This window comes from Ammospiza caudacuta, chromosome 19 (genome assembly GCF_027887145.1).
Source record: "Ammospiza caudacuta isolate bAmmCau1 chromosome 19, bAmmCau1.pri, whole genome shotgun sequence".
Classification (NCBI taxonomy): domain Eukaryota; kingdom Metazoa; phylum Chordata; class Aves; order Passeriformes; family Passerellidae; genus Ammospiza; species Ammospiza caudacuta.
In genome coordinates this window covers 2679773-2702617 of record NC_080611.1, presented here as the reverse complement: position 1 = coordinate 2702617, position 22845 = coordinate 2679773, and the positions used below count along the sequence as shown (strand labels likewise).

General features: G+C 52.7%; 1 protein-coding gene across 1 annotated transcript in view; it reads left to right on the top strand.

Moving 5' to 3' along the window:
- Positions 1-12749: 12749 nt before the first annotated feature.
- Positions 12750-22845, top strand: part of CACNA1G (calcium voltage-gated channel subunit alpha1 G) — a 144400-nt gene continuing 134304 nt past the window's right edge. The window contains exon 1 of the mRNA XM_058817397.1: positions 12750-12991. Within this exon, the coding sequence (XP_058673380.1) occupies positions 12750-12991 (242 nt within the window). The remainder of the gene's footprint in view (positions 12992-22845) is intronic.

The window sequence follows — 22845 nt, the reverse complement described above, 5'->3', positions numbered from 1 at the left end:
ACCTCTCCAGTGATGACGAGCATCTCCCAGAACAAACAATTGCAGAATTAACCCCAAAGGCCTTTCAGCCCCTAATTTTCCATCCATGACCATGTCCTTAGCTTGGCCTTGATGAGCCAAGGGATAGAAAATCCCGGCATTTCCATAACACAGCACCAGTGCAGCCTTTGGCCCTTGATACATATTTTTCCTTAACATCTGTCTTTCCTTTTTACTGTGGTTTTTATTACCAGGCACAGTCAGATTTAAGGAAACATAGCTGAGGCACGGGGGGCTCAGGAGTTCTTATGGTGCACTGGGAGGGGGAAGTCTGGGGCTGTTTCAGGTGAATGCATGAGCTGGTTAGCAGAGAAATGGGATCCATCCTGCTTCCCTGAGGGTCTCCCTCAGGACGTCTCAGGGCAAAAATCAGCCCTGCAGAGGAAACACATTGCTGTGTTGTTGCTTGCTGGCTGGGATGGAGGTGTCTTGAGGGGGCTGTCCTCCTCTCAAAGCTGTCCCCCTTGCTTCCCCAGGCTATGCACTGGGGAGCTCAGGCTGTTCCCCTTCATTTGTTGTCATTTATCTATAATTTAGAGTGGGATTTAGTTATATTCTAATTGAGTTTCATGTGTCACAGCATGTCTCAAACAGAAAATAAAATATTTAACAACCTCCACTGGTAATAAAGATTCACATTTGCCTCATTCTGGTTCACAGTACATGAATATTCTGCACTGCACTCCGCAGGTATTAACTTCATTCAGATTTCTCCCTGGTTATGCAATATAACAGTAATGACAGATAGAAGCCAGAGCTTAAAAAAATTATAATCAAAACCAACAACAACAAACCAGTTTGATGTCATTAACTCCTCTCAGTTGGTTAGGGGAGCATTAATATGTTCCCTTTCATTGCTGGCTCCTCTTTGCATGCAAATGCTCCGTATCTGCTCACACCATTATGGGCAGGAACTAGGGCAGGAGAAGGGCAGGGGCAGCTCCAGGGCTGGGAGAGTTCTGTCCTGGGGGACCAGGACCCAACTGGGATGAAATAAAGCCAGGATTGTGTCTCCACTGTGCTACTGCTTGAGTGGAGATGTGGACTAAAGCATCCCCTGGTCCATGCTGGGGCCGGGTCAGGGCTGTCACAGCTGGACACTCAGGTGGTGAAATGGGTCAGGCCCATGGTGGGGGGAAACCCTGGGTCATTTTTGGGTGGTAGCTGGTCCCCATGAGGGTGAGCTGTGTCTGTCCTAAGCAAAGAGGACCTGGGTACTGTGGGAAGGTAGATCTTGGGGAAGGTCTTGAGACTTGCTGAGGATGACTGAGTGCTGTAGCCAGGTCTGGTGTGTAGGGGCTTGCCCAGGGCTGTGCTGGGGAGATGAAGCCACTTGGGACACAGTTGTGTCCAGGCTTTCCACTGCAACAACTCTCCAGAGGCAGATGGTGATGCCCTGTGCTTTGCTGTGGGGCTGCTGGAGGGTTGGTGTGGGGCACCTGCTCGTCCCTTGCCCCATCCCTGGGTGGTGTGAAGACTTGGGCTGTTCCTTGGAGAGCTCCCATGGGAAAGGCTGGGGCTGTGATGCCTTGGAATGTCCAAACCCACTCGTTACCCCAGGAAAAGGGAGGATGGAGGGACGTACTGGTGTGCAGAGCATGACAAGGGGCATGGGGCTGGTGCTGGACTGCCCTGGTCGTGTGGAGCTCCTCAGCACCACATTCCCTTGTGCTCCCTGCACCCATAGGGCAGCTGGATCGCCACCAGCTCTGCCCTTCTCCCACGCTGCCAGCCCTGCCCCACCCATGGGAGTCTCATTTTGTCCCTGGTGCCTCTGTCCGTGGGCAGCCCCAAACCAAGCGCTCCCCTCGCAGGGTTAGCCCCAGCGGCAGAGCTGTGGTGCTGCCCGGGGATTCGCGAAGGCAATGATGATTCATGCCGGGGAGAGGCCACCCACAGGCGGTGTGATCCAGCTAACACGTGTGGCACTGGCTAAAAGCCCCCCGGGTGCCACCAGCGCCTCCCCAGCGGCACTGGCGAGGAGCTGGCACATGTTATGAATAAGAAGCTTGACTAGGCCAATATTCAAGCAGCAATCAATTTATTATTTAAGATGGTAAAGTATGAGCAATACAGTGCTGAGTACAGTGGGGGAAGTTTTCCCTCCAGCTGCACACCGATAATTGATGGTTACAGGTATTTATAGGGGCACTCATCAGGTTTTTTTTCAGCAGTTTCTATTTCCAATTTTTACTCCTCAGCAATTTTTATTCCAAATTATTACATCACAATTGTATACACTATTGTGATTTTAATTTCTCAGATGTATCTCAAAGGAGCATCCCCAGATGGTGACGGTCCAGTTTCTGAAAGAAGAAAGACGAATCCCATCTGATGGGGTCCAGCTCCCCAGATGTGTGTCCACCTTTTAATTGCAGAGATTATAAATCTCATAACAGTGATGTCCAGCTTCCCTTTGGTCAAAACCATAAACCCTTGAGGTGATGTTCATCTTCCTTTCTCAAGCTGTTTTTCTCTGCTTCAATAAGGCGTGAGATAAACATATTTCCTTTACATATATTCCAAAGCTATAGTTTCAAGGATACAAGTAATATTCTAAAATTATACTTCAAAAGGTTATTATTGCAGAGCTTTTTATGGATTAAATGCAGACAAAAAGCAACGTCTTTAACATCTTAATTCCAATGCTCCTAAATCAACCAGGGTTAATTGCAAACAAAAGATGAGTTCAAAGGCCTTTTCCCATGCTTTATTTTCCTCAGTTATTATTAGAATTTGCAACTATCCCATTGTTGATATCCACACATTTCGCATTCACAAGTACACACATCACCTGTTTGTACCTGACACGAAACACAGCTTTGCATCTCACGCACAGGGGAGGGACCACAGGGAGCAGCCGGGGTCACCCTGCTGCTCTGCCCCCTCACACCACATCCATGGTCTGTCCTTCCTGCATGTCCCCAGGCCTGGCATGGCTCTGGGGATCACCTCTGTTGCCTGGGTTCCTGTGCGTCCTGAAGATGCTGTGAGATGCTGAAAATTCGAAGTGCTCTTTTAATTATGTGCCATGAAGAAAGCAGCCTTGATCTTGAAAGGAGGCTAATGATGGGACCAACGGGATATTTTCTGTAGCAGAAGCCCAGACTCCATCTCAATGTATCTTTAAAAAGGAAAAATTTCAGGTTTGCCTATGAAATAGTAACTAATAACTTATAAACAATGACATCACTGCTGGGGAAGTGATTTAGAGATGCCTTGCCGATGTGAAGCCAGAGCATCTGCTCTCTGCTGGAAGGTGGAGGAAGATCTCCTCACCAGCATTAAATTTAAATGAGCCAGTCCTCACTTCCATGCTTCTGCAGTGCTCAGCTCCTGCAAGAGGATGGCTGAGGAGCACAGGCTTCACTGAGGGTTCAGCATGCCAGTTCTCTGTGCCTGGCTTTCTAACAGTGTCAAAATCAGACTTGTTTATCCAGGAAGGCTCCCTGGGTCTGTATGGACCCATTGCAGGGTGGGATTTGGTCTCCACTTGCCCCAGCACTTTGTTCAGCATCTTGTCCCAGCAGAGCCACCCATGCCCCATCTCGCACAGGAGGGTGATGAGAAGGACCCCAATGTCCCCACAGGTGAGACAGAGAGTCCAAGTGCTCTTGGTGATGTAGAAGTTGCTTTAGAGTGAAGTGAGACCAGGATGACCCCAGCCCAGCATATTGCAGTGCCCCCACACCGCAACCTGGGCACCTGTGTCTGCAGCCACTCAGGTGCACTGCCCCCCATCAGCCACCCCCACTGCCAGCTGCTGGCAGGCTTTGTCATGTTCCACATTATTTTTAATTATATTTTATTTAAAGGGCTATTAATTACAAAGATTTCCCAGCAGAGGCCTTATATAAAATAAAATTTAAAAAAATCAGAAGGAAAGGAGTAAAAAAGCCCTGTTTTTCACATCAAGAGTTCCTACAGGTGAAATGGAATATGAATAAAATTGACAGGGCTTAAGCAGTGAAGGAGCAAAGTTTGGGGTGTGGCACTCGGGGTGCCTCCAGTTCACAGCCAAGATCATTTGTAGGTACAGAACCCCTCCCTGGAGGAAAGAGCTGCCATCCCAGCCATCCCAGATGCTCCAGCCTGCAGCTGCCAGCTCGGGGCAGCACTCACTGGGATGAGATGTTCAGTAGGGTGGAGGGCAGTAGCTCTTGCTCACAACCCAGCACCTTGCTGGCCTGGCCCTGGGGTACCTGGGTCTCAGATGGCAGGTCTGTGCTCAAAGCCCCACTATCCCTCTTGCCCTGAGCCCTCTCCTCCTGGCTCCCCTAGGGTCAGGTTTCTCTGTACCCCTGTCCTAGCTATTCTCTGCTCCTCAGAGAAAGGGAGGCATTTGTCCCATGTCAGTCAGTCATTGCTATCAGTGCCACGTGCTCATTCAATATTCACTTATTTTAAAGACATTTGGGTCATTTTCTCCCCAGCTGGAGAGGGCAGCTACTGTTTTAGGGCTGGGGAAGAGGTTGTGAGCAGTGTGGTGCTCACCTGAGCTGCCATCCAGAGCTGGGAGTTAGGGGACAGAGTCGGCCTCTTTGGGGAGGGATGTGACCCCCTTCCCCACAGCAGCACAGCCCTAGCACAGGGATTTAATGACTTTGACCTACATGAGGTGGAGCTGATGCCTTGGGATGGCTACCTAGAACAGAGGCTAGGCAAGGTTAAGAGAGTAAGAGTAGGTATTTAATAAAGGCCTTCAATAGGTACCTTGGGCAGTCAGAAACCTCTGAGGCTACACCCAAGATGGACGATGGTCATGAGTTTTTCAGGCAATTGTAAATTCAGTCCATTTATGTGAAAAATGCATATATTTTATGATTGGCTTTTCGCAAATATTAAAAAGAATATTATATGTGTTGTGTTGAAAGCAATGCTGTATTAATTTTCTTAAGTACTGTGTTAAATATAGTTTTAGGTTATAAAAATTGTTAAAATAGAAACCATGCTATATAAGATGCTTTGTTTAACAGAAAGGACTTGCAGCGAGATAGCAGCCACAGGACACCTAGATCTTTCAGAGAAAAAGAATTTATTGCCTTCTTATCGGAAGAAACTACCTTCTTCCCGCTTTGAAGAGACTATTAGGATTAGAGGGAAGAAGTTGATGAAGACCAGAGAGAATCCTGTGTTTGAATGGAATTTATGCATCATGTATGAAGTGTATGAATATGCAACAGGCTGTTGTTCTTAAGAGTTAATCCTTTGTTAACAGGTGTCCTTTTTCAGGCTCGTGATGCCCAGAAAAAGGTACCCGGACGTCCGTAGCTCTTTGTTTTTATTGTCTCATATTGTCCTAATTCAATTTGTCCAAATTGTTATTACTCTAATTGTGTTACTATTCTTTTTAACCATTTTATTACTATTAAACTTGTAAAAATTTTAAAAACAAGTGATTGGTGTTTTTCACATTTTACATATCAGGGGTTAATCATCCAATTACAGCTTCGGGTAATGAAGTCACATTCCCCCGGGTTGCTCTTCCCCCCTGAACTCACTTTTGTTTATACTTTTCTGGGCCTGAGGCAGTAGGGTGTGCTTGAGTTTCAAGCCTAGAGGAATTGTCTTGTCTCACCAAAATGTGAAGACAATAACCAACACTCTATATGGAGTTTAGAACTATACACTAAAGCAGTACAAGGTTTGAAAAATATAAAAGCTAAAATCCTAAGGCATCAGGGCTCAGTTGTTCTGTGGTGGCAGAGGTGGTAGAAAACAACCTTTACTAGGGAAAATTTTGAGGTTTTTTTTTTAAATATGGGCCAAGATCTGGTTTTTTTTTGTGACTGTCCACCAACTCTGAACTACTACCCTCTCCCTACTCTCTCCCCTCCTATGTCTGCCTTTTCTCAATTAGCAATTTGCTCAATTGCTCAGCAGGTGCCATCACAGCTCCACCTGTTCCTCAGCAGACCCAGGGGCAGGAGGGTGTTTGGGGTAGCTCTGGGGTGAAGGTGTTCTCTGGCTGGAGCTCCTGAGCACTCAGGTAAGAGCTCAAGCAGAATTATTAAGCTGAGACCTCTTGCTCTTGTGCCAGTAGAGAGGGGTTGGTGATCCCTTGGGTGCCTCTGGAATCTTTGATGGAGACAAGGGGCTTTTTTTGAGCTTGGAGCTGCTGTGAGGGCAGGGCAGTGACTTCTGGGTGTGCTGCTGTTGTTTAGAAGGTTTCTTTTCTTGCCAACCTGCACGTGCAGAATGAGGTCTTAGTGTCCCGATCCCTGCTGAGCCCAAGGCTGAGCTCCACAGCTGGTTCCCTTGCCTGACTCTCCGGTGTTCCCCTGCCTCTGCCCTTCCCCTTGCCTGTCTCTCAGTTCTTTTCTCTTTTTGGCGCCTTATACCCTTCCTTTCTGAGGCCATTCTGATCTCTGGGGATGCCTTCCTGAGCTTCCTGGGGTGCTGGAGGTGCTTTTATCACTGCTGGGGCCAAGGCAGGTGCTCACCAGCATCCCAGCGCTCAGCAGAGCTGGCAGCAGCAGAGCTTGGGGATCCAGGGCCTGGCAATAAGTATCTGGATTCCCTCCTGTCTCTTCCTGTCAGAAAGATTTGAAGATTCAATTAGAGGGGGAGTTGCTGATAGCAGTAGGGTTGGTGCACTGCTCGTGCCCTGTGCTCCTGCTTAGTGGGGACTCAATGAAAGCCAAAGAACTTGGGCGAAAAAAGCGAGAAATGCAAATTTGAGGGGGTTGAGGGATGGTTTAGAGCACAAGTCTTATTAGGAGCAGCTGAGGGAGCTGGGGGTGTTTATGCTGGGGAAAAGGAGGCTCAAGCAGGACTTTATTGCTCTCTACAACTGGCAGGAGGTCGTAGCCATGTGGGGGTCGGTCACTTCTCCTGGGTAACAGCAAGAGGAAATGGCCTCAAGTTGTGTCAAGGCAGGTTTAGAGTGGATATTAGGAAAAGTCTCTTCACTGAAAGAAAGGGTGGTCAGGCATCGGAACAGGCTGCCCAGGAAACTGGTGGAATCATCATCTCTGGAGGGATATAAAAGGATAAAAGGTGTGTGCATGTGACACTTACAGATGTTGTTTCATGGTGGGCTTGGCCATGCTGAATTAATGATTGCACTTGCTGATCCTGGAGGGCTTTTCCAGTCTAAAATGCTCTATAACTCTATGGTTGGAGGCTTGGGGGTGTGCTCTGCCCCCTGGCACTGCATAATGGTGCCCGGTCAGGAGAGGCACCTGAGGCAGCCCCAGGCTGGGATGGGGCAGACCTGGTTCTCAGCATGTGCTCAGTGGGGTGAGCCTGGGTGCCAGGGCAGGGCTTGCTCCTCCAAAACCTCATCCCTCAGAGCTGGGTGTGCAGAGCAGCACTGAGAGCAAGCCAGAAGCTGGGCTGAGGCTCCATGTCCAGGGAGAGAGCAAGGCAGAGCCTCTCTGGGGCATTGGACAGGCACCTGCCTTGATCTTTGCTGGATTCAGCAGAGATTATTTTCTCTCTGGAGGGAGGGAGCCATGGTAAATGCGAGAGGACATTTAACAGGGACAATATTGAATGTAGTGCTGGGTCCTTGTGTGCTGTCTGGGGGGGGTGAGGTGGTGTCTGTTTTTGTGCCTTATGATGGTCAGAGCCAAGATGTAACCACTAAAACACCCAATCTGCCCGGACAGAATTGCCTTGAAAGGGAACTTCCCTCTCCTCTTCGTGTTTTCTGCAGGTAATAGAGGTTGTGAAGGGGAATGTAAATTTTTTAAGGATGGTGGGGGCCAAGAGATTTTTATTATAAATTATGTTCTGAACCCCAGAGCTGAAACATGGGCTCGGGTCAGCTCCTTGCTCTCTCAGGGGAATGAGCCACATCGGTGCTGCAGCCTCAGGCTGCTCAGCCCTCGCGTACGAAGCAGTTCCCAAAACTCAGGCCGTGCTCAGGCACAGATTGATTGTGTACCAAGAAGTCAAGGTGCACACATTGATCATGTAGGAAAGTGCTGGTCATCTGCCAACAACAAGCATTCCTCAGCCTAAATTATTAATTCCTTCATGCACACCAAGGGGATTGCTCTGGTCACAGACGTCCCCTTGCACATTTGCGTGGTGGTGCTTTATGCCACAGTATATATTGCCTCCAACTACTTGTCTGGCTCTTCATTTAATAAAGATTGAGAGATACAATAAACCCATCTATTAAAGAGGAAAAAAAAAATGAAAGATGAAGCTCTGCTTATGGCCTCCAGCAGTTGGTTTTGTTAAGTTTCTCCCAAACCCTCCACGGTGGCTCCTGGTGCCAGGACCCAGCCCTGGGGTTTGGGGATGCAGCACCAGACTGGGGAGACCATGGCATTAATGGGATAACTGGGAAGAGCACAAACGTGTCCAGATGATGACAGAGCAAAAGGACCTCTTGAGGGAAATCAGATGTTTGGATGGGATTACGAGGAGTTACGGTGTTGGTTTGTGCTGTTTGGAATGTGGGGCCGGTCTGTTGCTCCTCCCAGATCCTCCACTGCTGTCCATAGGGGGGAAAGCATTCTTTGAGCTGTAGGTACTGAGGGTAGGAGCATCCCAGCAGGGCTGTGTCGGGGCTGGGGCTGGGAGGAGCAGCCAGGTCACAGGAGCAGGGAGGGCAGGAAAGCAGGGTTTGTGTGAGGCTGGGTTTGGTGGGTGTCTCTGCTGCAGCTGTGTCAGCTCAAATAGCGTGAATGGTGTTTCTCAGGGAGTCAATTCACTGACAGGGCAGCCAGGAGCCGCTTTGCACAGCAAGGACTCTGATCCCACAGAACTGGCTGTCACTGGTGGGGTGGGGGAGCAGGCACAGAGCAGATTTGCTGCTCTCAAAGTGCTCTTCCACAGCGCTTGAGTCTCTGAATTCCTTGTGGGAGGCCTGCTCTGCCCCCAGACTGTGACATCCAAAACAAAATGTGTGTTTTCTATCCGGTTCCAAGGCATGAGAAGAGCTTTGGACCTTGCTGTGATTAATCATTCAGCCCTGAGCTGGATACTGTATGGGTTCCATCTATAGCTCCCAGAACTGATAGAAATATTGTCCTGCCTTATTAAAATCACCCACAGCTACTGCAGCTGTGTGTCAACAGCAAAACAAATAGTGACTGGTTCCCATCGGGTTGGAGCCTCTCTGCTGAGGCTGTCTGCAATCCTCCTCCTGCCAAAGTGGTTACAGATGTAGGCTTTCCCTGTTGCAGCTCAGAGTAGCTCCTGTATGGCTGATTCCAAATCCCATTACCATGCTGGGGCCAGAGCCATTTTTGGTGAGCATCAGCTTGGCTAAATCTCCCCCTTGACATGAAATGTTGCTCACAATGCTTTTCCTAGAAGGACTGCTGAGGAAGAGAGTGCAGGGCTATGCTCTCCCCAGAAATCTCCTAAACTATGTGGAAGAGCAGAGTAAGAGGGCTGTGCTGGAATGAAAGCAGGGCTACTTCCTCTTCCTCCTCCTCCTCAGGTGTCCCTGTCAGGGGTCTGCTGAGTAATCTGGTGCTCATCACAACTGCTGTTGAGGGCATAACTGATGTTGCAGTGCATGAGTCCCCTTCCTCTTGCCCTTCCAAAACCACCACAGCCCTATAATTCCTGCCACTATTTAAGCTGTCCCTGGCTCACCCTCATCCCCTCTCTCCTGTGCTATCTTTGGTCTAATTAGAAGGCCAGGACTGTGCATGTGAGGTGACCTCGTTAGTTCCTTATGCTGTATTGAAATTTCCACTCATTTACATCCCAAATCCCTAAATGTGCAGCTCTGGTCTCCGGGGTCACTTCTTACTGCTTTCCATCCTTCTCATCAAGGCTCTGGGCTGGAGCTCTGTTCCCTGTCCTTGCCCACATCACTCCACTTCTGTCTGGAAGCTGAGTCCCCCTCAAACAAACCCTGTTGTTTGAGGAAGACAAATTCCTGGTCTAGCCTGGGCACAAGGGAAGGGCTCCCTGGGGAGATGCAGTGGGCTGGAGAAGTGCTGGGAAGGAGATGCTCATTTGCTCACCCCCTGAGACAGGGCTGGGCAAATGAACATCCTGGCTGGGCTGTGCCAGGCTCCCAGAGATCCACAGCCAAGATCACTCTTCCCCTAGCAAGAACATCTTTTTAGTTTAGTATTAGCTTGTGCCACACTCCCATTAGGCTGGTGGTGCAGGCTTGATCCTCCTTGAGTGCTTCACTTTAAATATAGGCTTGACAGACCGTATATCCTCTTCCTTTTTTCCTGTCCTAGTTGAAGGGAGAATGCTATTGGAGATGGGAAGGTTTGCATCGTCTCTCCTGTGTGATGTTGATCCCTTTATAGGGCAGGTATCTTCTAAAGCAAAATGCTTTCAATTCTCACGGTAAGCATAATTCTTGAAAATGTATGCAATAAACAAAACGAGCCAAATGTAATTAAAATGAAGACAGCATATAATCTGGTAACCCACTTAGAGGCTCAAAGCTTCAGCTTTAAAAAAATGTTTGCTCCAAATCCATTTAAATAAACAGACCGACACACAAAGGCTCTCTGTACATTATTGGGATACAAAGAGAATCGGATCAAAAGCAGCTGTGACCAGGCTGTACATGTGTAGCGAGGAAATTGCTTGATCTAGGACTGCACCTTGTACATGCAAATGTGTTTGTGGACCTTCCCAGGAACTGCCTTTGTACCACAGCCGAGCTGTCGGGCTCTGCTGTGCCAGGGAGCTGGGGCTGGTGCGTGCCCCACTGTGGGAGGGCTGCCCGGGGGCTCAGGGGCTCTTGGCGTGCTCATGTGCTTTGGCTGTGGCAGGGAGAAGCCAAAGACAGCCAAGCTCTGCCCCTTCCATGCACACACTGCATCCAGAGGGGGGAACCGCACAGAAACCTGTAGAAAAAATGGGAGTCCCTGTCCTTAGCACCTGTGTCAGGGGCTCTCCACTCCCCTGGGGTCACACATGCCATGTGCTGTCACACCAGAGCGCCTCTGGGCCTGCAGGAGGGTCTCCTGGCCCTGCACAGAGGGCTGTGGGGTTTGAATCTCCTCTGCCTGGACACTGTCGCTCACAGCTCTGCAGCAGAGCCTGGCTGGCCTTGAAGTTTTGCCAATAGCAATGTGATTTGTCTCAGGTTGGACAGCACAGGCTGTGAATCCAAGATCAAGTGTGCTCCCAGGCCAGCAGGATTTGGCCAAGAGAAGGCACTTTGGGTCAGACAGGAGCATCTGCCTGTTGTTCTTGCAGGTGTTTTTGGACTAGCTGGAGCTCTTGGGAAGGACGTGCTCACATTTATTAAAATATGATGGAGCGGCTACTGGGGAAGAGTGAGAAAGCTGTTTCTAAAGTGGAAAAAAATTCTAAACATTTAGAAGCACGGTCCTGGCTCAGCCTGTGGATGTCAAAATGCCGGCTGGTGGCAGAAAATCCTTTGCTCGGGTCCCGCTGGAGGAAGGTCTGACTCGGTAGCGGCCGGGAGCGCCCAGCGGCCCGTGCCCCTCGTTCGGGGCCGCGCGTCCCCCGCCTGTCCCCCGCCGTCGGGGCCGGCTCCCGCCGCGGCCGGGACTCGCACCGGCAGAGGGAGCTCCGGCCGCGTCCTGCGAGCGGGGGTAACCGGGGGGACCGGCTGCTCCCACGGCTGGGGGTGACGGGTCCCCTTCCCCGCCTCGGGCCGAGCCTCCCTGGGGCTGCTCGTGTGCCCAGGCAGGCCGGGGGCGAGCGGCTCGGGACGGGGCGGCCGCTCTCGAGCAGCCGGAGACTGGCAAGGGGGGAAGGCCGGGCCGTGACCCACACGCACCGAGCTCACCAGCACGGTCTCCGCTCTGGGGCGGCGAGGACGGGGCAGGAGCCAACCCCTGGGGACCGGCAGCAGGGCGAGGATCTCTTGCCAGGCTCAGGCAGCACTTGGGAGGGCTCCATTCCGGCTCCTGCAGCCCTCTCGGCACTTCGGCCCTGCCGGCCTTGCTCTCCTGGCGCTCTTCTCTCCCGCAGGAGAGACCGGGCGGGGCGGTCTATTCCCGCCGCATCTCTCCCTCTCGCCTCCCGCCGGCTCCCCTTCTCCCGGTGCTGCAGTGTCCCACCGGGGCTTGCCTCCGCCTAACGCAGCGTGCGGCTTTCCCGCTCCTCCCTGCCCCCAGCGCTCGGCGCTTCGTCTCCCCGTGGTGCCCCCGCACCCCGCGGGGCAGCGGCTGCCCGGCCCCGGGTGCGCCCCGTCCAGCCCCGCCGGGGACCGCGCTGCCGGCCAGCGGTGCCCCCGGACGGACAGGCGCGGCAGCCAATGGGGAGGCGCCGGGGGGCCGAGGGCGAGCCCCCATTGGCGGCGGGGGGAGGAGGGGCCGGGACTTGAAGTTGGAGTGAGGGATCCAGCTGTGCGGAGCGCTCGGCTCGGCGCGGCCGCCGCGGGAGCATCCTCTGCCACCGCCCGTGCCCGGCGCGCCGGGCAGCATCCCATCGCCCCGGGCGGATGTTGGGGAGCAGAGGGGACAGGCAGAGCCGCTAGGGGCGGGCCGCCCCCCGGGTGGGGGCCAGCACCGGCAGCGGGGGCCGCCCCGCCGCCGCCTCCCTGCCCGCGGCTCGGGCCCCCGAAGGCACGGCGAGGAGGAGCTACGGAGCCCGCAGACAGCAGGGCAGGACGAGGGGGGCGGCCCGGCCCCGGCGGGGGGAGAGGCAGCGGCTCGCTCGGCCATGCCACCCCGGCGCTGAAGCCGCCCCGCCGCATCCCCCAGCCCCCCTAGCCCGCCATGGCCGCGCCGCTCTAGGCGTCCCACCGGCTCGCCCCGCGTCGCCCCGGTTCCCCCGGGGCCGCCGGCCGGAGGATGGACGAAGATGGACCGCGAGCGGCCGAGGAGGATCCGGAGCCGGGCAGAGCCAAGACTTTCATCCGCCTTAATGACCTGTCCGGGGCCGGGGGCCAGCCGGGGCCGGGGGACAGGGAGGCGGGCAGCGGCGATTCGGAGGCAGAGGCGCTGCCCTACCCGGCGCTGGCTCCCGTCGTCTTTTTCTACCTGAGCCAGGAGAGCCGGCCGCGGAGCTGGTGCCTCCGGTTGGTCTGTAACCCGTATCCTTTGCAGGTGTTCGGCGGCGAGGTAAGCCCCACGGGGCCCCCACGGCCCCGGAGCGGCCGGCAGGGCGGGGAGCACCTGGCTGAGGCCCGCCGGGTGATGGGGAAGGAGCCGGGCTTTGGGGGACCCGTCACGGGCCGTCCCCGGGGTAGCGGGCGGCCCCCGGCGATGCTCCCCCCCCTCCCCGCTGCTCGCCCGGGAAGTTTTCCGGGCTGTTGCAGGGGTGGTCGGGCCGTGCCGTGCCGTGCCGTGCCGCGCCGCGGGCTCCCCTCCTGCGGGCTCCCCTCCCTCGGCTCCCGCGGGCTGCAGCGCTCCGTTCCACGGGGACTCGGAGTGGAGCTGCTGGGGACCGTCTCCCCCAGGGCACCGACCGTCTCTGGTCCAGCTCCCCGGACACACTGAGCGACCCTAACCCCGCTCTCTTCCCTTGTGGATCGGTTTTTCGTTCTTGACCCCGTTTCTTGCCCATTTTAGGCTCCTTGGTCCTTTCCCTGAGGTTTTACGAGACGGGTGCAGTCTGGAGGGAGGCGGAGGTTTTGGGGGTTGGTTTGCTGCCCGGCTCCAGGGTCCCTAAACAATTCAGGGTGCTTGAGGCCCGTCCAAGGGCCCATTCTCGGCCCCATCCCCGGGGGATGCTCCTTGCCTGGACGGGTTGGGGCGGGGTGGGGGTCATGGTCCCGGGCGGGCATTGGCCAAGGGCAGCTGTTTGTCACATCCTGGGGTGAGCCACGGCCCCCCAAAGGCTTCTGATCTTCTTCCAAGCTCCCTGTCTGCTCTGGCACAGGCCGAGCCGCTTTAGTCAAGTTTAAGCTTTCAAAACGGGGGGTGGGGGGGAGGGAGAAATAGAGGAGACAATAGAAAAATTTCTTCTTTCACAGTCTTGGTGTCTTTAAAGCTTCCCTTTGGAGTTGAGTTGCAACCAGCACATGGCTTCCGCATGGCTTCTACCATTCCGAGTATTTTACCATCGCCAAATTCCAGCTTCATTTATTATTTGTAGAAACAAAAGCCCAAAATGAAATAAAGTGAAGCGATGTGGCTTCCAGCAGGGGCTGGTGCAGGAGAGGCTGCCTGGGGAGCTCCCGCAGCCGTGCTGGGCTGCCGGCAAGAGGCAGGCGAGCAGTGTGGGCAGCAGCCCCACATCTGGAGGGGGAGAGGCTGTGCAGCAGCACGGAGGACATGTTACATGGTACAGAGCACCAGAATGCCTTGTGCTAGTCCTTCTCCACTCCTGGTATGCGGGAACTGTTGAGGACTACATCTCAGCTGAGGCTGGTGTGCTTGGTGAGGGTCTGCTGGAGTTGTGAATATTGTTTTACTTGAGCTTCAGCAAAGATTCTCTGATAAACAGGCTGCCTTCTCTCCTAAAATGTCCCCCAAGAGGGAAAAATCCAAGATTTCTCTTCCCAGTCATGAATACCCTCAGCAGCTTCTCCACAGATCTCTTTCAGGCCAGCTAAGCAGTTCAAACTGCCTTTATTTAAACATAGCAAATCTAACAACTTTGTGAAGCCTTCTGTTTTGGAAAGAAATATTAATGACAGGCTGCAAGTCAGTGTGCTCTTGTTGCCTACTAAGACTAATAGTATTTATGATTACTGGTTTAAATATATTTCCAAGTATTTATGGGTTTTTAAAATTTAAAAAAAAAATTTTAACCTTTGACATGCTATTTTGAATCTGATGTTAACACCTGTATGTTTTAGTGTTTTCAGCAAAGTCCCCCACCCCAGTAATGGCTTGAAATATGTTTTCTCCTCTGTGGCTGCAAAACCAATCTGATTAACTTTTGTCCTTGGAAAATCAGTGGTATTGTGGGCACCTGCAAACAGCACTGTGAGTCAGGGAGGAGCATTACGTGCAGTCCGACTAGCTGGGATTTCTGTCACCAATTTTTCACTTGTTACTGACAGAGAAAGGATCTTGCTGGGAGTCCTGGGGCCACAGGGGTGATGCTGTGGGTCTTTGAGTCATGTAAGCATGCAGCTGTTTTTTTTCAGGGTTACTGACCCAGAATTGGGGGAGTTTATTTTAAAACAACAAAACAAACAAACAACAACAAAAACCAGTTCAGCCTTCAGATGAGAGGAACATAGCTACTTTGGTACCTGCACTGTGTCCCATCACTTGCTGGGTTGCTCAGAACAGCATTGTGTTGCTCATCCCTTTGCCTTTCTGCCACTCCAGTGCTGGACCTGAGCCTGCTCGTGTTTATATTTATTACTTTTTTTTTTTTTTCTTTAGTGTGGTGGCCCTTCTCAGGCTGTAACCTTCTAGGAATTGTGCCTCAGTGTTAAAACCATGTAATCATGTTGCTGGAAAGTCTTTGTTGCCACCAGCTGCCCTGCAGAGGAGTGACAGTGCTTTGGCTGAGTGGGTGGTGAATCCTGCCCCAGCTCTGCAGAGTTTGGAGCTTTCACTGCCTTCTGCCACTCCCTCAGGTGGATTTTACCTTTCTGCATTGGCTCCTGCAGAAACTGGATGGGAGGGCTCTGGTTTGAGCTGTGCTTGTGGAGATGCAGAGCTTGTGGCGTTTCCAGGCAGATTTGCAGTGTTCTAATCTGAGTGATAAAATTTACTGTTGATCAGGAGGGGCATCAGGAGGAGATGCAGGACCCACTCTTTCCCAGGAACGACAGTCTGTGCCCCTGAAGTGCAGCTGGAACTCCTGGGATTCTGCTCTATATCCCTGTCCAGGCAGTTGGTGTGACTGTGGTACCTGAGGCCGGGTTAGGGGAGGGTGATGGTTGAGGTGCTGAGTATCCAGCAGGGATGCAAAGTCCTGTTGATGTGGTTTTGGGGGTTTTCTGCCATGTTTCTGTCTAGAGCATTCTCTGCCTGGACCAGGAAGCTTTTTCTCTTGCTGTCTGGAGCAGAGATGTGGGCCACTGTGTTGCTCTCCTGCTTCTCCTCTTCCTTAGGTCTAGAAAGAGGCCATGAAGTTTGTCCTGATGCAGGAATTTTCCAGAGCCTGAAACCTTGGGATTTTTAACTCTAAACATGTACCAGATGGCCAACATGTCTTCTCCATCCACTCCACTGTGGTCTTTGAGTGAAAACCTCTCTGGGAGCCATGAGGAGCTGAGGGGACGAGCCTGGGTGACAGCCTTCATATTCCTGGTGGCTCTGGGGTGGAAGGTTCTTCCCTGGTTGAGAACTGCCTGGGTCAAGAGGGAAGAAGAGCAGGGACAAGTTCAGTGGTCACAGGCTCAGGGGTGGGAAGGGCTGTGGCACATACAGGGTGTCCTGGTGTGTGTGCTGGAAAGGCTGTGAGAGGAGAAGCAGGATTTTCTAAGGGGGAGGAAAAAGGAGGCAAGCTGGTTACTTGACTTTCACTTGTGAAATGAAAGCACCATGAATGATGGGAAGATGAAAGGCTGTATCAGGGTCTGTGCCAGGCTGCTCCTCTGATCAGAGACAAGAAACGAGGCTATTTCTTGAGAGTTGTGGAGTGATTGAAGAGTGGGGATGGAGAAAGTGGGGAGGATGCTACCACTTGGCATTAAGAGCTCTGAATAGAGAAATAACAGTGTAACTGAAAGGGCCTGTGATATCTATTGTACTACTGGAAACTGCCTCATCCCCCACGGCCGCCTGCCTGCAGAGCGCTGCTGCCTGGAAAGCAGCACACGGCAATGGCGCCCTGCAAAACCCTGCTGGAAGGTGCCATTCCTGGGGAGATACACCCACCCTGGCTGGAATCCTGGTGTTTTCCTCCTGGTTTGGAGGGTGAAAGGCAGCTCTGCAAATTCCCTCTCTGGGAAGGGGAGGTTTGGGTGGCGCCAGGAGGAGCGCTCCCATCCTGCCTGGCTGCTCAGGGGTACAACCCTGGGATGGGGGTTTGGGAATGGCCTGGCTGGTCAGGGGTACAACCCTGGGATGGGGGTTTGGGAATGGCCTGGCTGCTCTGGGGTACAACCCTGGGATGGGGGTTTGGGAATGGCCTGGCTGCTATGCAGCACAATCCCTGGGATGTGGGGCCTGGGAATGGCCTGGCTGCTCTGGGGTACAGTCCCTGGGATGGGGGTTTGGGAATGGCCTGGCTGCTATGCAGCACAATCCCTGGGATGGGGGTTTGGGAATGGCTTTGACAAAGAAACACATCTTGATCTGGTCACAGAAACCAGCCCTGCATTCTGTCGGCAATAAAGCAGAGAGGACTCTTCCAGCAGCTGCCTCACATGGCTCTGCTCACTCCCCAACAGGAAGAGGTGGGTGACCAAAGCTGGGTCCTGGGGACAACTGATTGCCCCCAACTCCTGTTGGAAGTTGCAGATGCCCAGACACCTCTAGGAATGGGTCTGGAATCCCCATGGCTGCATGCCAAAGTGTAGCTGAGATCTGCACCAGGCTGGCTCACAGGGTGGCTCGAGCTGCTGTGCTAGAGCTTGGTTCTTCATGGAAAGCAGTGCTGGCCCCATTGAGAGCACAGTCAGCCCCTGCTGAGTTCACCCTGTGCCCTGGTCTGTGTTGGAACCACTCTGTGCTGCCCTGGCTGGATCCAGCCCTTCAGGGAGGGAATGCTCGTGTGTCCGACTGCACAGAGCCAGGACCCTCCTGCCTGGTGGGGGTGAGACCTGAGGCTGCTCAGCTGTGTCGTGGTTTGGGCTCCCCACGCCCAGCAGTGCCCCCCAGCACCCCTTCTCATGGGAATACCTGTGGTGAGGGCAGGGGCAAGTGGAACCCCTGTCACCTTGTGGAAGATTGGGGTGTCCTCACTCCCTCCCCAGCCATGTCAGCTCATGGGGAGAGCCAGACACTGCTTATGCTGCTCTTTGAAGAATTGAGTGTAATGCAGGGTTAAATTCATTTTTTTGTTATCAAAAGAGAGTGTTTTTTGGGGCAAGTGCATGTGGTGTCCTTATATACACTTCTATACATTTGTTCCAGCCTCACTTCTGAGTTTAACAAAGCAAAACGCTTTGATTTGAGAGGTCAGACCTGAAATGGATCTTGTTTTAATTTAAAAACCCCACAAAGGAACGAGAATCCACTTGCTTCACCTGTGTCTGATCCACCCCAGGGCACCTGAGCTTGTTTCTGTCCCCTGACCCAGTTCACCCGCTGATGCCTCCCCCCTCCCTAGACAGATGGAATTTCTCCCGCTGTTGCCGAGCCTCTGCTCTCTCTGTGCCCCTTCCTTGATTCCTGGGGAGAAGAGAAGCCTGGCTTGTGTGGCTGGTGCCCAACCAAGGGGTCCCCAGAGCGCCTTGGCCCTCCTGGCTGGGATGGAGCATCCTGGATGGAGCATCCTGGGCAGGTGCTGGCGCCTCCCTGGGCTCGCTCAGCTCCTGCGTGATGATCTCAGCCCATCACCTTTGAGCAAGGGCAGCACAGAGGTGCTGTGGTTATTTCCCTCCTCCCAGGAGACGAATAACAGCAAATCCTCTTCCCTGCTGTTCACAAACCTTTTGGGAGCTCAGCGGGAGCAGGAGGCGGTGTTCGCTTCCCAGAGCTGGGTGCAGTGGCCAGCGTTCCTGTAATCCCTGCCTCCCTGGAAGAGCCAGGAGCAGCTTGATCCTAATCTGGGTGACACCTCATCTCACCAGCGACCTCTGGGCCCGTCCGTGGCCCAGCTGTGCCGGCAGCCCGGCGCTGCCTTTGCTCCCTGCGTGTGGATGTGTTTTTTAAGGAGATTCTTCTGCGAATTCCCCCTTCCAGGCTGTTGTGTCACATCTGGAAGTTTGTGTAGGAGTTTATCCAAGTGCTGGAGTACAGCGCAGCTTTTTCTCATTTAAAAATCATAGGCTGGCATTTTGAAGCGGGCTGGGGTGGGGTGGGGGGGAGGGAAGGGGAGAGGGAAGCTGTCTGCCAAAAAGGAGACTGGAGCAGAGGAATCATAATGACTTCCAGAAGTTTTCTTTCTTTCTTTCTTTCTTGCTTGCTTTCCCTCCCTGTCTCCCGGCGCACAGACAAAGGCTCGGCCCCATGCAGTCCGTGGTTATGTCATCGCAGGGAGGGGAGCCCCCGTCCTGCCCGGGGACCCCGCAATGCTGGGACAGCTTCGGCTCCTTGTAGGAAATCCGGAACGCTGCTCTCCTGCGGGCTGGGGAGCGTCTCTGGAGACTCGCTTGAGATCAGTGCACAGAATATCCTGAGCCAGAAGGGACGCACAGGGGTCATCGGGTGCAGCTCTGCAGTGAATGGCCCGTGTGGGGCTGCTTTCATGTGGGGCCAGGAGCCGGGGCAGAGACCCCAGCTCTCCCCAGCCCCCGTGCCCAGGACAGGAGGGGCAGACATGGGGCTGGACCACCCCAGCCACCGCTCATCCTTGGGGCTGACGTGTCTCCCATGGCTCTGCTCTCACTTTGATTGGCTTCTGTGCTCTCTGCCCTGCTCAGTAATGCAGGTTGTTGGAGCCAGTCTAGAAATGCCCAGGATTTTACGATGCACAGAAAATTTTCTGCTTTCTTCTCCCCCTGCACCCCCTGCAGAAGCTTTGGCATTGTGCTGAAAAATTCTGCTTTTACATTTTTTATTTTAAACTCTCTTTCATTTTTTCCCCCCATTCTGAAAAAACCAAGTTTCAGATTACCCCAAGTTCCCTGCCCAGCTTTTACTCAACTCCTTTTTTTTTGTACTGTTTTGCTGGAAGGGAGCAAAACCTTAGACCAAAATGAACCTCCCTGATGGCTTTTTCACTTGGATCATGAAATCATTTTCCCTTGGCAGAGGACCCATGGGGAGCCTTTGCCCCCGGCAGCTTTGCTGGCTGGGAGTAGAGTCTGAGGGAACGGGGCCGTCCACGGGGAACTGTGGAAGGAGCATCCAGAGTCAGGTTAGAAGGGCTTTGAAGCTTCGCTGTGGTTTGGAGAGGGTTGAATTTCCTAGTTAACTAGGAGGCCTAAGTGTTTCTGGGTTTGTTACGAGGCCAGATCGTGGCTTTCCCTTCCTCTGTGCCTTGGCTCTCTGCTGAGCAACCTAGATGTGAAATGTTCTCTTTGGATGGTGATGCATGCAGAGGTTTCCCCCAACCTGGGTTCATTTGGCTTTGGCTTTCTTCAGCCTTGGCCTCTCACCCAGGAATCTGGCCTGGTGCTAAGAAATAAAAAACCAAACCGAAACAACAACAAAAAAGCCCCTAAAACCCATCCAACCAAACAAAAAAACACAAAACAACACAAAAAAAAAAAAAAAAAAGAAAAGAAAAAAAGAGGAAATTCACATGGTTTTATATAACAGAGTGAGTAACGACTGGTCGTGCTTTGGGATGCTCTCACATCTGCTTCCTACCAAAGCCCCAGCAAAGAAGCTTCGAGCAGATGGAAAAACACATTTTTCAGCCTGAATATTTGCTGAGAGAAGCTTTGAGGCTTGCTCTCTGTGCTGGCTGTGGCGGTGCTGGTTAGAGCCTTACGGGAAAGGGGCTCTTGGGGTGCCAGGAGCAGCATCCCCAGCCGGGCTGGGCCTGGCACACGTGCATGGCACTGGGATGTGCCCCTGACTCAGCCCCAAACCGTGACTTGGTTTAGTCACAAGTGGATAGAAATTGTCCATTGGTTTGGCTTCTGTGCCTGAAATGTTGTTTTGGTTGGGATTTTTAGCAGGTTTCCTAGGTGCAAGGCACTGGCAGCTGTTTGGTGTTGGGGTTTTCTTGTCACCTGTGTCATCCCGGTTTTCTCTCCCTCTCTGCCGGGATGCAAAATCCAAGGGCGAGAGCAGAAGAGGGCTGAAAATGGGAACAAAATGCTAAACAGGGGATGACTGAGAGCTTGGAGCTTGGCACAGACTAGCTTATAAAGAAAAGGGGATTTATTTACTGTAATCCAGGTGCTAGCCCCACACTTACTGGGTTTCTGGTGCGAAGCACAGACTAGCTTATAAAGAAAAGGGGATTTATTTACTGTAATCCAGGTGCTAGCCCCACACTTACTGGGTTTCTGGTGCAAAGCATCCTTACATTTATCTCTAATTTGGTTCTCTTCCAAGAGGTTTCCCATTCCCCCAGTGCATCCACTGAATCAGCTTCGAGATGCTCCCTGACCCTGGGGGCTGAAGGCAAACCCACGGGCAGCAGCAGTGGAACTGGGAATCTCACAGGGATTCACTCACCTTGGCTGTCCGACCACCCCCAGGGGGGTTTTTGCCTGCAGGATTTCCTGTGATTCACACCTTAATCAGGTCAGGTTTCCAAGTCCCTCCTCTTGCATTCTTGATGGCCTCTGTGCTCCCTGGGAGATGCTGGTGGCCAGAGCGGCCCAGCCCTCCCCTGCCCAGATGGCGAGGAGGGCTTGCTGATGATTTGTTAATTCAAATAGAAAGTGCTTTTAACCCCTGGTGAGGCTGGAGCTGCCTTCTGGAGGGCAGGGCTCGCCCCCATGCCTGCGACTCCTGCTGCCAAAACATTTATTTGGTGTTAAGCTGCCAGCCACGCTATGTAAGTAAGGATGTTAATCATGAGTAAGGTTCATTTTTAACTCTGAGTTGAGACTAGTCTTGAGAAGAGCTGTACTCTGGGAAGGGGAGAAGGTGGTGGGAGCTCTGCTGTGTGTGGGTGTGCAGCTCCTAGGGCCAGGTTGTATGGATCCTCTGGAAGGGAGCAAATGTCTCTGCTCCTTCTTGGCTACAGGGGCTGTAGGGATAAATTGTTCCTTCTGCTGTGGGTGAATGAGGCTTCTAAGTGTGTTTGATGGGCTGCTCTTTAATCAGACTCCTCCACATCAGTGCTAGCTGCTAATAACATGAATCCCAGATCTGGGCTGGTGGTCCCTGTGCCTGTGTTGGATGCAAAATGTCTTTAATTTGGGAACCATCATGTCTAGATAGCCTGGCTGTAACAATTCTGCCTTAATGGGAGAAAAAAAAACTCCAATAAGAATGATAAATAAAGGAGCCCTCTGATGCGCCATTGAATTAATGTTTATCCGGGCAGATAGGGAGGAAAGGAATTAAATTAATATCTGACTTGTAACTGCTACTGTATGTGATTATTGACTTATCTTGCTTTGGAGGGCCATAAATATGTCTCAGGATATACCCCTGAGACCATAATCTGCTCAGGATCACTGTGCAGGTCTGTCTCTGATGTTCCTTTAGAGATTCATCCTGACTTCTAGGGTCAAAAATCCAAATTCCTCTGACAAAGTACCTAGCCACATGCAGAGGGGAATGTCTTTGCACTACATGGCAAGCATGCAGCATAATTCCTGAAGGTTTCTGCCTTGTATAAATTGCTTTATTGTTTGTAATCCATGGCTGGCTCAGCGTTGGAGGCTGTGGGGCCTGATTCAAGTCAGAGGAGACATGCAGGTGAAGTTTCTTGGCTCTGGAATTGGGATGGATCACAGCTGCAGTCTCATATTCTTATCCACTGCCTTTCTTCCTGTCCTTGGGATTTTGTGCCCCTTAGGCAGTTGTTTGGGGAGATAAGATGGGCCTCTCAGCCTGCCCCTCAGCAGCCCTGGCCCAGGGCTTTGTGCATCCATGAGCCTGGGGAGAGGGGTGAGCTCTTCCCTTTCAGCCGTCGGTGCTGAGTGGATGCTTCTGTTGATGACTCAGTGGATGTGAGCTGACCCCAGGCACCCAAAACCCTGCTGGCCATGGGGGTGGCACAGGGCATTTCACATTTCAGTGTCCTCAATGTCCTGGGGCTTTGTACCCACACGTGTGGTGCACACAGGGCCAGCAGCTTGGGAAACAGATGGATGGTGGCAGCAAGGGCCAAGTTAGCCTCTCATGTTCCCCTGGAGAAGCTGAGCTGGAGCATCCCTGTGTGACAAGGTGCTTCCTCCAGCTGAGGTGTGTGTTTCCCCTCTTGGGCTGTGTTTCATGTAGGGGATAACCCGCTGCCTGTGTGACTCCTCTTTCAGCAGTGTGTGTCCACCCCATTCTCTGGCACAGCCAGTGTTAG